The sequence below is a fragment of the Pseudonaja textilis genome, chromosome 9 (genome assembly GCF_049901715.1).
Source record: "Pseudonaja textilis isolate UNSWEBS1 chromosome 9, rPseTex1.2, whole genome shotgun sequence".
In the NCBI taxonomy this organism is placed as follows: Eukaryota; Metazoa; Chordata; class Lepidosauria; order Squamata; family Elapidae; genus Pseudonaja; species Pseudonaja textilis.
The window spans coordinates 10364392-10378954 of record NC_141998.1 but is presented as its reverse complement, the minus strand read 5'-3'; the positions used below and the strand labels follow the sequence as shown (position 1 = coordinate 10378954).

At 40.7% G+C, this 14563-nt stretch overlaps 1 protein-coding gene across 1 annotated transcript in view; it reads right to left on the bottom strand.

Annotated features, from left to right (window-relative positions):
* The window catches only part of LOC113447215 (G protein-coupled receptor kinase 5-like), an 83079-nt gene extending 70476 nt beyond the window's left edge, over positions 1-12603 (bottom strand). The window contains exon 1 of the mRNA XM_026717260.2: positions 12401-12603. Within this exon, the coding sequence (XP_026573045.1) occupies positions 12401-12452 (52 nt within the window). The 5' untranslated portion in view covers positions 12453-12603. The remainder of the gene's footprint in view (positions 1-12400) is intronic.
* Positions 12604-14563: the final 1960 nt, after the last annotated feature.

Genomic DNA, 14563 nt, shown 5'->3' with positions numbered 1-14563 from the left:
GAATTAGTTTTATGCAACACTAGACCATACATTGCAGTCATTCCTCCATATGTTTCAGTCCCATTGATCCACTCAGATAGCCAGTAACTGGGAATGCTGGTCGATGGAATTGCCCCAAATATCTGAGAGATGCTAGATTCTGGTCTTTGCTTCATGTCTGAATAAGGTCTACTTTTTAAACCAGGAATGAACAGTAGTTTACAGACAATGGCATGTGTTAAAAGTATAAAGGCTGTGAGCGCAACACAAGGTATTATTGGTGATAACATGTAATCATTCATATCCAAATAACTGATAGGAATTGGAAGGACTGGGCTAAAGGAATAATATACCTCCAATAATAATAGGCCTCCAAGTGAACAATGATCATTTTATATTTATTCATGCACTCTGGATGCAGTTTAAATAGCCTTGTCTTAAACCCTGTTTGTTTGTAATGTAGCTATTCGAACCAACCTAGAACTAAAGAGAAATTTCTGCAGCTAGAACAATTAATCAGTGGAACAACTTGCTTCCAGAAGTTGTAGATTTTCAACACTGGATGTTGTTAAGAAGAGATTGGACAACCATTTGTTTGAAATGGTATAGGATTTCCTGCTTGAGCAGGAGGTTGGACTATAAAACCTCTGAGGTCCCCTCCAACTCTGTTAATCTGTTATTTTAAAAATTGCTGCCTTGAAGAGCTCAGGCTACATTACACGGACAGTTTAATTCTCTCCCATGTGATATTCACACCAACAGAAACTTCCTCCTTGTGGGAGGAAAATGCATCTTTGCGGACATGATTTTTTTAAAATCAGCTTCACAGCAGGAAACACAAATCTTCTTTTTCACACAGTGCTGATAATCCCGTAGTGCATAGGCATATTTTTAAGAGAACATGTAGTTCAGTCCATAACTGATAGGAAGACTCACAAAAGGAAATTGTGTCTGTTAGACAGACAAATCCATCCTCCCATGTTAACATCATTAAATTTAGTGCCTTTAAAACAAATAGGAGAGATGGACAAGAGCTTTTTCAGCCGAATATAAAACTTTATTTTCTCAAAGTCATGAAGCTTGACTTACAAAACATCAGAATTGTGAAAGACCCAAGCAGGAAGTTGATACACAATCTCTCTCATTTAACAAACTCTATAATTACAGTAAATCATTTGGACTAGAAAACTTTGATGAGCAGAAAAGATGAATGGAAAGGAAATTGGTTTTAACTGTTTTATCGCTTTAGAACTGTAAGCCATTCAGAGTCATTTGATTGAGAATAGTAGTCATAGAAATTAAATACATAAATAAAATCCCGAAAGCTCTGAGGAATCTTTGTTTAGATTCATACCCAGAGATGTCCGCAGATACAATTGAGATCCTTGACATATTGTATATACCAACTTTTGCAATCGAGGTGCCTCTATATTGACTTCAATTCCAGAATTCTTAGCGATATCTAGACTGGCTGCAAAATCACCTGCACAACTGAGGGGAAGGCTGATATATAAACTTTATGTTTGAATCCTATTCTGTGAGTCACCATAATTCCATCTGGCTAAAATGAACCAACTATGTAACTATGTTTTGTAGAACAGGGGTTTCCAACCTTGCAACTTTAAGACTTGTGGATTTCTAGTCCACAAGTCTTAAAGTTGCCAAGGTTGGAGACTCCTGTTGTAGAAGACTCGTTTCAACCAACTACTGCAGAAAAACCTTTGAATGTTGCCTTAACTCTTTGCAAAAACTGTTCTTCTGAACTGAGGCTAGATTTATGTCTAGGCTACATGTACACTGAGGAGTAGAAAGACCCATTCAGACTTTAGGATTCACTCATGCTGATCATTCATTTTATCTTCACTGATTCCACAAACATGAAATTAATTAAGTGAAGAAAAATCAGGAATGGCAGGAGAAAGGAAGAGAGGGAGGGAGGAAGGAAGGAAGGAAAACAATTCTATTATTTCATTATAAGAGCAAGGAGTCTGTGAACCAAGGAAGCATATATGCTGTTATCTCTGTTCAGTTTTCCTGACATCAGTTAAACGCCATTGAAGACACATGATGAACTTTTCCTGTGGGACTTTTTAAACCCTAATCTGGCAACAAATGTATTTATATTAATTTTACCAAAGAAGTTATTCTGAGAAACCAAGTCATCCCCTTTCTGCCTATCAAAAATATACTTTGCAGACAAGTCTAATTCTTCCCTTGGCATTAAGAATAAAATAGCGCACTTTTTTCCTTATGTCTTTGGTCAATCTAGAAAGAAGGAAAAGCAAGTGTACATGGGGAATCTCTCTGATACCATTTGGCAATTTGAAATTAAATAGGGTTTTGGGGTCAGAAAAAGCTGAAGATGACCTAATTACAGATGGACAGATGCTAATTTGGGATCTTCTGGGAAGGAGCCAGAATCTTCTAAGGCAGATGGGTCAGAGTTTCTGACATTCCATGGTTAGAGAACAATTTCCAAAAAAAAAAAAAAACCCACATTTTTGTTTCTTTTAAGAAAGCTTTTGAGAAAAAAAAAAGAGAAGCAAAATCCTGAGCATACAAGGGCAGAGCTACTAAGCAGATGGTCAGTAATTTTAAATCTGCCTACTTGAGATACTGTAGGTAGCCTTCAGCTGCTAAGCAACGCTGGTGATTAAGTGACTCATTCACCACCTTTTCGCCATTGTTGTTAAACGAACCACTCCAGTTGTGAAGTGAACCATATGATCATTAAGCAAATCCCCACTGACCCACAGAAGCCAGCTGGGAAGGTTGCAAATGGCAGTCCCATGGCCCTGGGACATGGCAATCATCGTAAACACATGTCAGTAGCCAAACATCTAAGTTCTGATCACATGACTGTAGGGATGCTGTGAGAGTCAGAAGTGCCAAGACCAGCTAGGTGTAAGTCACCTTTTTCAGTGCCTTTGTATTTCTGAATAGTCACTAAATGAATGGATGTAAGTCAAGGACTATCTGTAATTTGTTCCCAAGTCTAGATGATGGACTTTCTGGTTTTAGTGAAAAACACAATTTCTCTACCTTAGTGTAGCTATGGATTTATGAATCCTTCACTTCTGAAGTGAAGGAGCTGTAGTTTACTGATCTATAATTTGGTTTTTAGACAAACCAAATTATAGATCAGATCTTTTGATGTTTCTGTTGTTTTAGCAGCAGCTAGACCATCTTTGGCTGATCTTGATCCACTAAGCAGGATTAGTTCAGTCAGTGTTGGATAATACTCAGATAAACTGAAAATTTTAGGGATGTCAGCTAGGTGAATGGATTGGGGGGAAAAAATCTTGAAAAAGAGTATATCAAACCACTTCCACAACTCCAATGGATGCATTTACCTAGAGTTAACCAAGAAGTGATGACATCTTTACCTTTGTGTTACATTGCAAAATTATCCTCTCTTTTTTATTAATCGGGATATTTAGCATCCTACACAGTTTCTTCCAAATAAGGAAAGAGATTGGAGTTTTAAAATGGGCATCCCAACTGCACATTTTAAATTTCATTAGAAGAAACTTCACTGGTTAAAATCAGCTATGGTTCCAACCAGGAAAGTTATTTTACTGTTTTTTTTAATTTTTGCCTAAAGGCCTTTGATCAATTAACTGATTAAAGTTAACTGATCAACTGATTAATGGAGCACTGTAAGATGACAATCCAGGCTACATTGGTGCACCAAATAGACAGCAAATCTGTAAAACTGCTTTAGAAAAAAGGATCACAGTGACAAAGAGCTTGAAAGAAAATTTGGAACTTAGTTACTATATAGGTTGACAGCAGTGAGAATCTTAAATATACAAAGAAGGAAAGACACATTCATTCCCACAATGGAAGCCTGGATGATAAAATTGATGGAATTAGCAGAGATTAATTACAGAATTTATCTAGTTTTGTTTCTACCCAGAAACTTCTAGACTTTTTGCTTGAAACGGAAAAAAATGGAACTGCTTTTAGATTTTGATGATTCAAATAATTCTGTTACTATAGAAGTTTTAAATGATATGAAACATAAAGCAAAAATCTGAGGTTGCAGTTTTTATTTTTGTATTTCAATGCACTGAAAAAAAACAGAGATCCTTCCTCCCCCTTTTTTCTTTACACTTTTCTTTTTCTTTCTCTCAGTCTTCCAACTTTTGTTTCTTTTTTCTTATAATCTACTAAATAAATGCATCATACACTGTTTTGAATCAAGCAAACATAACGTAATTCCTTTTAGGATACAGCCAACAAGCTCTAAAATGCCCCAGATTGTAGGGCTGCTTTGGATTTTAGTTGCCCAAAAGAGCTTTGACATGCATAAGAGAAAAAAGAGAAGCAACAGAGAAAAATGCAAAGAGTCTGGAAAGAATCACAGAGAAGACACATTTTACGAGATTCTAAAACAACTTTAGAAAAACCAAAGCCTTTTTTGTGAGAGAAGAAAATTTGCTGGAAATTGAAAAGAGTATGAAGAAAAGCCTTTTGTGCTTAGAATTGTAATAGAAACTTCAACCTAAAATATTTCCCTAAATTCCCCAATAGTTGTAAAACCCATCTAGAAAAAGCTTTCAAAGAATTTCATGTTCAGTTCCATCAGTGCATGGTTCTCATTAGGAACACTTATACCTTCTAGATTTTTTTGTAAAAAAGTTAGTTTCCATTTGCTTAGGCAATTTTCACTGTGTCAAGAAATTCTGTCTTAAATCCAGACCTTTTATAAGGGATTTTTTTCCAAAGTATTTGACTTCACCTACTCTTTAAAGCAATCGTAGGCATTTGTTTTCCTATTTCTCTCCACCATTTAGGTGATTAGGAATTTATACAAGGTCTGCTAGATCTGCCCTCCTCAATTATCCCTGCAAGATGCCTTTGAAGCAAGATAACTTGAGAGATAGCTTAGGGTCACCCAGATATAGTCATTATTCACTGGAGTCATATATATATATATGTGTGTGTGTGTATAGATAGATAGATAGATAGATAGATAGATAGATAGATAGATAGATAGATAGATAGATAGATAGATATAGATATAGATATAGATATAGATATATATTTGTTTTCTGAGGTTTTCGTGGGTATTTGTATGTGGATCTTTGGTTATTCGGGTTTTCTCCCACATAAAACTGCAAGCTCACATTACTCCAAGAAGCACAAAGACGAAGACACAAGCCTGAAGATGACGAATGAAATTTCGTTGAAATGTCGCCAAAATACTTCCAATTTTACGTGGGAGAAAACCTGAATAACCAAAGATCCCCCTATATATATATCTATATATCTATATCTATATATCTATATCTATATATCTCTATCTATCTATCTATCTATCTATCTATCTATCTATCTATCTATCTATCTATCTATCTATGGTATTCAGCTTTGTTCGGGTATTTTCCCATGTCATTATAGTTGTGCTTTTAAAGTTGTAGTAATGTTTCAGCAGAATCTCATCTGCCATCATCAGGGAGGTGTCATCTCGTTTATTCATACTATGTGGGCATTTTTCTATCTCTATGGCTTCTCTGATTATTCTGTTGTTGAAGTGTTCGGTTTTGGCGATAGTTCTGGTATTTTTAAAGTCAATCTCATGTCCTGTGGCTTTGAGGTGTTGGACCAGGGAAGAGGTTTTTCTAGAGATAGAAAAACGCCCACACAGTATGTATAAACGAGATGACACCTCCCACCTACCAGCCATTTGGAAACCTGCCCTCATGAACAGACGAGTACCTAACATGAAGAATGACACCAGACCCACACCCACGAGGGCCACACAAGATGCTACCACCACACTTCCACGTAGAAAGCAGACTCACACCCACACAGAAGATGAGACACGACCACGGACCAGAAGCCACACCGCAGCTGCATCACTATCTGCTTCAAACCCCTCTGACCCATACATGAAGCGAACTGATGCCCACCATGGAGAGGCGGCACGACCACGAACGTGAAGCCAAACAGCAGGATCAAAGCTCACTAGCTCAAATCCCCCAGCAACTAAGACTAACCTGAGCACAACCAAGCCCCCACCTGAACAGAACACACCCCCAGCCAATCAGAACACAGCCAACCCCCCAACCTATGAGAACACACCCCCACCCAATCAGAACACAGCCAAGCCTCCACCCAATCAAGTCACACCCCCACTAGCAATTAAAAGGAAGAAGCAGCTGCAAGCTCACATTACTCTGAGAAGCACAGAGCTGAAGACACAAGCCTGAAGATGATGAATGAGACTTCATCGAAACATTGCCTAGATACTTCCAATTTTACACGGGAGAAAACCCGAATAACCAAAGACCCACATACAAATACCCGCGAGAACCTCAAAAACAAATTATGCAGGTCGTGGTGTGCAGGTCATGGTGTGTTTGGGTCTTTTTCCGTGTAAGTTTGAGAGTATCTTGGCAATGTTTCAACAAGGTCCCACTAGCCATCTTCGGGCTGGTGCTTTCGTCTTTGTGCTTGTCCTAGGGAGACGACAGCTCCGATCATGCTTTGCTCGCACAAGCACGAAGGCGAAAACACTAGCCTGAAGATGGCGAGTGGGACCTCATCAAAATGTTGCCAAGATACTCTCAATCTTACATGGGAAAAGACCCGAACACGCCAAGACCTGCATACCTGTACCCGTGAAAATCTACAAACACACACACACACATATATACCTACCTGCATACCTGTACCCATGAAAATCTTCGAACACACACACACACACACACACACACACACACATATGTATGTATGTATGTATGTGCATGTATATGTATACATACATATATATATATATATATATATATGTATGTATGTATGTATGTATATGTATGTATATGTATATGTATATGTATATGTATATGTATAAGTATAAGTATAAGTATATGTATTTATGTATGTATGTATATAGTAATATGATGACTGTATGTGCTGCAGGATCCAATCTGAGTGGGTTACTAAGACCAGAGGGGTTTTTTGTCTTCCAAGGTTTTGGATTTGTTCTGGAGCCCATCTTCAGGGAATTTTCTGTGTCACAGAGAGAAGTTCCCTGAGGATCGGCACGAGTCTGAAAACTTGGAAGACAAAAAACCCGCTGGTTCTGGTGACTGACCCAGACTGGATCCTGCACTGGTAATCTGAATTTGATTTTTCCAGGACAAAGTCCAACATTATCCAATATCCACTACAACAGCTTTCTTAAGTTACACACATTTGAACTTAGGCTAGGACAAAACCAGATGGAACCACCATTCCTGAGGCAACATAGCTCTTAAGCTTGTCATAATAGTATGGAAGTATACTAGGAAAAGTTTACATACATCAAAAATCATTTCTTTCCCTCCCCTCTCCTTGGTGACCTGGGTATAACTTTTACTGCTAATGGTCATGTTGTCTGGAGCTAGTGGAAATCCTTATCTGAAAATCTAGAAGACACCATACTGGAGAACTTGGTCTAGAGTAGACTAACGTGGACATCTTCCAGATATATTGACATCAACTTGTAGAATTCCCTAGTCAATAATGGCTATCAGAAACAACAGTTTAAATTCCCCAACTTATTCTAACTTTCCTTGTCTCTTTGAAGGAATTAGTTTTATCCAGACAAAGCTAATTATGTCCTTTATGCACATAAAACTAACTAGGGTTTGTTATTCATACAGCTGTATTAGAAATGATGGTTTTCAATTTGCTTCTGTGTTTTGTCCCTGCCCCTGCCAATTTATAAAAATGCATAACAGTGGCCAAAAATAGTGGAAAACCAATCCACAACAATCCCAAAACATTAATTTGGCTTGTTCAACAAATTAAAGTTAAAGAATTCTGTCTTTCTCCCCATGTTATATCTAGTAGATTCTTCCTTTCTAACCTCTCCAAAAATTGCTGGAGAAAATTGAGGATGTTTATAACCATCTAGGACTTGTGGAATTGCACATTTTGTAATCATTGTTCTCTTCATCCATTTTATCCTGAGACATTTTAAAGTGTACACAGTGTGCTTTCCGCTAATGTATATTCAGACAAATAGCTTCATTGTTTTAAATGTTAACAGACATGCTGGAAAGAGCATGCATCCTGCAGACATGTAGTGTGAATGCTGTTTTAAGCATGGAGATTCCTGCTTTTTAAAAAAAATCCACTAAGCCTTGAAACATCCACAAAACAATAGAATCCACTTGTCTGATTAAGGAACATTGATCAAGATTCTGGAATACACCTTAGTGTCACAAAATGAAGCATGGGTATAAAAAGGACCAATTATATCACTTATATGAATAAAACTTCAAATTTAAATTGTAAGCGAAGGGCAATTTCCATCTGAAAATGTGCCTGGGATGAAGAAGAACAGAGGAAAGCAACCTAAAGCCCAGGATCAAATATGCCTCTAGAGTTTTTTCTATTTAAAGGCAAGAATCACGCAAATATTCCTAAAAGAAGCTTAACATATTTAAGAAGAACAGCCATAAAATCCAAAGGGGTTGGGAGTTAAACAATCAGTTCTGCACAGCATCACTTCTTTGTCCCAAATGTTGCTCAAACAAGATCTTATTTTTTTCTTGTAAAATTGCTTTGATGTAGTTTCACTTTTCAGTCATCTTTTGGAAATAGAATTACAGGTTGTCCTCGACTCGCAATGATTTCTTTAGTGACCTTTTGAAGCTAGCAAAAGTTGTGTGGGGGGAAAGTGAGGTATACCCTATCCCTCCACTTAAAATCGTTGCAGCATTGCCCACGTTCAATTGATCAGAATTTGGCTGATTTGAAAGGCAGCATATTTATGACAATTGCAGCATCGTGGGTTCACAGGGTTGCCATTTGCAGACTATGCAGCCTTGTGACAACCAAAGTCAATGGGGGAAGCCGGATTTAGTTCACAATGATTCACTTAACAACCATTAAGTGATTCATTTAACAACCATTGTAAAAAAAAGTTGTAAAGTCAGGTGTGACACACTGAAAAATTGCCTTGCTTAGCAACAGGAATTCTGGCCTCAATGGTGGCCATAGGACAACCTGTATACAGCCTAGTTACAAGAGGGTCAAAAAACCCCAAACCTTTCCCCTCTGGTGCCTTTAATTCTGGGGTCGGCTAGAACTGTTCCTTTTTTCTATCTTTCTAAAGAGAGGTCATGTGAAGTATTAGTGCCGCTTTATAAAGACTTAGTAAGACCATATCTGGAATACTGCATCCAGTTCTGGTCGCCACATTAGAAAAAAAAAGATGTTGAGATTTTGGGAAAAGTGCAAAGAAGAGCAACGAAGATGATAAAAGCCTAGAGACTAAAACATTTGAAAAACAGTCGCAGGCTGGTCTAGAGAAAAGAAGGACTCGGGGGTGACATGATAGCAGTTTTCCAGTATTTGAGAGGCTGCCACAAAGAAGAGGGAGGTCAGTTTATTTTCCGGAGCACCACACGGCGGGATAAGAAACAATGGGTGGAAACTAATCAAGGAGAGAAGCAACATGGAATGAAGGAGAAACTTCCTAACAATTAGCCAGTGGAAGGGCTTGCCTTCAGACACTGTGAGTCCTTCATCACTGGAGGTTTTTAAGAAGAGTCTGCACAGACACTTGTCTGAAATGGTATAGGATCTCCTGCTTGAGTAGGGGGCTGGACTAGAAGACCTCCAAGGTCCCTTCCAGCTATATTATGATTCTTATCAACATATGGATGACATTATGGCTTTTAAGGAAAGGAGCGGGGAAAACATCACAATTACTGAAGGGCTGTAACCACTCAACAAAACTCATCATTCCCAGGCTGACTTACAACATTTTGACAATTACAAAGGGCTTAGGAATTCAGCAACTGTGTATGTGCGTTTTTTTTAACAAAGGAAAAGGGCATGTGAGGACAATAGCTTTTCGTCACTGAATTGTGTCTTCCTGTGCTGTTCATTCAAACCTCTCAAGAAATATTTTCTTATCCTCTTGTAGGACCAGAAATTGAGCTAAGGAGTTCCCAATTTCTCTTGAGAAGGCCTAATTGCCCCATCCACTCATCTAGTAGGGTAAAGTTTACAGCAAATTATAGCAAAGCAGCTCCCAGTATTGGTAGTTCTCAACTTACAACTATTCATTGACTGACTGTTCAAATGGCACTGAAAAAAGTGAGTTATGACTGTTTTTCACACTTACAACCATTGTTAGCATCCCCATGGTCCCGTGATCAAAATTTGGACGCTCAGCAACTAATTCATATTTATGACAGTTGCAGAGTGCCTGGGGGGGTCACGGGATCCCCTTTTGCAACCTTCTGACAAGCAATGTCAATGGGGGAGCCAGTTTCACTTAACAACCATGTCACTAAGTGAACTGCCGTGATTCATTTAACTCCTGTGGCAAGAAAGGTCGTAAAATGGGGCAAAACTGTCTCACTTAGCAACAGAAATTTTGGGCTCAATTGTGGCCATAAGTTGAGTACTACCTGTATATCTGCCTTTGTAGCTTGTAAATGATGAGTCCCATGTTGGGGTGTCCAATCTTGGCAACTTTAAGACCTGTGGACTTCAACTCCCAGAATTCCCCAGCCTGCATGGCTGGCTGGAGAATTCTGGGAGTTGAAGTCCACGGGTTTAAAGTTGCTAAGGTTGTACACTCTTATCCTATACCACGTATTTTTCTGTGGTCTCTCTGCTTTTTCTGCCCCCATCAATAAAGGCCTGCTCCCCTTGCCCTAAAGTTTCATGACCTTGCTGAAAAACAACTGCAGGAGCCTTGAAAGTACAGGTCTGGGCTTTCCTTTCTAAAGGCCACCCTGTGGTTTACTCATTCACATAAACAGCAATGCAGTCTTGACACGTAATGGCATCTGAGATTCCCCCCCACACCCCAACAACCACTGTTGAAGATACACACAGAGTATTTTTGTCTATACTGAACTGAAGCGTGCTGCTGTTTATTTGACATTTTCAGACTCGCTGAGAAAGAATTGAATATAACTACTGATCTGGGTAAAGCAGAGATATCCCAACACACCATGGAAATGCAACACATGTGACATCTCAATCTTGGCCACACACAGGAAATGAGTTCAGCTCTGAACAAGATACTGTAGGCTTCTTTATTCTTATCTACTTAACAGAGACAACAGAATAAAATTGATATTTATAGTGAAAAATATATTTTAGAACACTAACTATTTTGTGGTGCTCTCCAAACTTGGTGGTTTGCTTGCAGATGCTTCATTATCTGACTAGGTAACATCAGTGCACTGATTATGTTAAGAAGTCGTGTAATGAAATGTCTGCAAGAAAATAACTAAACTCTGAGAATATCAAGGACTCCACAGGTCAACTCTGAGCTGCATATATTCTCTCGTATTGGAACAATTAATTTTGTAGCCTTTAATTTTCTGATCTTTGGCACCATTCCAAACAGGCAATTCGCCTTCCCACTGGTAAAATAAAGGCTAACCATTTTGTGCATAAATCAATAAACTGGGATTTAGACCCAGACACAAATTCAATATTTTATCCAATGTTCTTAATTTAAAACATTTTTTAAAAGATAATGAAACTTGCTCTTCGATTTTATGGCTCATCAAAAAGGCTACAGCATCATCACTGCTATTATTAAAGTCACACTCTTACATATTTTATTTGTTGCCCATCTCAGCGCAAAACAACTTCTTTGTAGCATCTTGCCCAGGGCATTTCTGACAAGCCTGCAAATCTAAAGAGCATGTGTGTATGTTTAAGAACCTTTTAGTCAGTTAAAGTCTCACTTATAGAACACCTATAGAACATAGCAACTACCTTTAAAGATTTTTAACATACTTTACTTCCATTTGGAATTTTCAAAAATATGCACTGCATATATCCCTTTGGATTTAACTCTCAAAGTAACTTTATAATTCATAAATTTATATCCATGAATATCATTAAGATGAAGTCAACACATCAAAGTCAAATGAATCCTCTCTGCCCCCAGTTCTGGATTTAAATTATGGTACCTCACCAGCAGCCCACAACTCTGGATCTATTCCTTTGGCTGCCCTTCTATGATTGCAGGGATGTTCAGTGAGAATCATGGTTGAAATCTTGGTGCCAGTCTTACTGGGTGACAATGGACCACTCTCTAGCTCTAAGAGCAAGCCACCCTGCAGGAGCATTGTGGAAATAAAACTCAGGAGGAGATGACGGAAGAGTTGTGTAAATTCCAGGGCAGCCACACAAGGCTTTCTTTTTTTTAAAAAAAAAAATGCAAATATCCTACAAATTATTCATTTCCCTCAACAGATTTGCAGAAGGCAACTCCATTCAGAGAATCTGCCGGCCAGAAGTGGGTGCGCTGGCTCAACTTTTTTCCCCTACTCAAATTGCGCGACGCTCTTCGGAAACCGCCACCGGCTCCCCTGCCTGCCTGCCTGCCTGCCGCCCCCAACAACTCTTATGCTTCTGCCTCGCTTCGGCTGCCCGACTCTCTTACCTTCTCTGGCTTTCAGTAAAACTGTATTGGCTACGATGTTCTCCAGCTCCATGGTGCTCCAGCTTGGAAGATGCTGCGGTGCGGCAGAATCCCGAAGAGAAACAACAGAGGGGCGAGGAGGGAAGCGGGTGGGAGGAGGAGAAACCGGACCAGAAAATCAAGGTGCTGGAGGGGAGAACCGGCTTTTTCTTCCGCAGTCGTAATTCGAAAGGCTGATGTTCTCCTCCGGCTTTTTAAAAAGAGGCCGCCAGCATCCTGGACCTCCAGGTATCACATCCCTCCAGCCCAGCGCTGGCTCGCGGCTGCTCGCAGGAAGATCGAACTGAGACCCGGCAGGGCGTGAGGGGGGAAGCAGGATCTTCTTCCCCGACCGTTGGAACAACCGCCGCAATGCAAATCCAGGCAGGAGAAGAAATCCTCTTTAGCCGCGCTCCTTCGTCCCCCCCCCCCTCCGCCAGCCGTATCCTCGGCTTTCCGGCGCCGGTGAAGCTCTTCGCCTGGGGCGGGCGGAGGGGGTCGGCAGCAGCGCTGAGGAAAAAATCCCCCCCCCTTACCCTCCTGTCCAGCAAAGCATGCCCGGGAAGGGGGGCAGGGGAAAAACTAGCTAAGGCTCAGCCCCGGTCGATGTGCAGCAGGCGGAATTGAGGGGCGCGCGATGCTTCCTCTCGCGCCTCCCGCCCCCCGCCCAAAGAAGTACCGATCAGGGGGGTCCTTCCAAAAGGGAGAAAGCCACTTCAAAGGGAATTCTTCCCGCCGACGCAGAGCGGAGAGAGAGAGAGAGAGGAGGGTGGAAAGCGAAAGGCAAGACCTCTGGAATCTTTCTGTCCCAGCAGGAAATAGCAGGGATACTAGAAAGAGCCCGTCGCGAGCAAGCTGGCTACAAAACGTTCCAAGAGGGCGGGGCTCGGAGTTGGTGACGTCGCCACCCACGGGGTGGAGGGAGGGCTCCGATGTGTCAACGTTCGAAAGACTTATGTAATCGCCTCCGTCCCACCTTTAAAAAAAAAAAAATGGTTCTCGAGTGCCTGCTGGGAAATGTAGTTTGGCAGGGAAGGGCTTGAAAGTTTGGGCAAGCAAAGGTTGGCTCTCTAACGCAGGGGTCTCCAAACTTGGCAACTTTTAAGACTTGTGGACTTCAACTCCCAGAATTCTCTGGCTGGAGAATTCTGGGAGTTGAAGTCCACTAGTCTTAAAGTTGCCAAGTTTGGAGACCTCTGCTCCAATGCAATGGCCCCCGAACATTTGGGCACCAGGGACTGGTTCCGTGGAGCTTTTCCCGGAATTGGAGGTCGGGGACCCCTGCTCTAACGGCTTGCATAAAGGCGCACACTCAAGTTTACAACGGTCTGTATACTAGTGTCAGAAAGCCCCATAACTCTGACTTTAATTGCACATTGAAGGATCTTCCCATTTATGCTTCATTCACTCAAGTCTGAGGACCTTTCACCAGTGGTGGGATTCAAAACTTTTTATTACCAGTTCTGTGGGTGTGGCTTGGTGGGCGTGGCATGACTCAATGGGTGTAGCTTGGTGCAAATGGCAGGGGAATGATACTGCAAAATCTCCATTCCCTCCCCGCCCCACTAGCCTGCTTTCCAGCTCCGTTCTCCTGTGCAGGGCAACCAAAGAAGACCCAGCCAATCAGCTGGGACTCAGGAGGCAGAGAATAGATAGGCGTGCGGCCAGTCAGAGGTGGTATTTGCCGGTTCTCTGAACTACTCAAAATTTCCGCTACCAGTTCTCCAGAACTGGTCAGAACCTGCTGAATACCTCTGCTTTCACCCTTGTACTGAAATTGGACCTGTTATTAAGTCAATACAAAATAATAATGGCATTAAATTCCATGTTGGAGACCCCTATCCTGTCTCCATTCTTGGTCAGCCCCAATTCCTCTCCAAAATAATGCATGGCAAAAGCCTAGAATTTGTCATAGACATTTAGGCTATTAGCAGACATCAGGATAAAGAGAAAGGTGCTACTTTGACACTAGTGTGGTTGCAGATTAAGGACACCCTTCATCATCAGCTCCAAGCCAGGGACACAATGAAAGCAACCTCCTAGGTTTAATCCTGTACAGGTAGTCTTCGACTTATGACCACAATTGAGCCCAAAATTTCTGTTGTTAAGTGAGACATTTGTTAAAAGTGAGTTTTGCCCATTTTA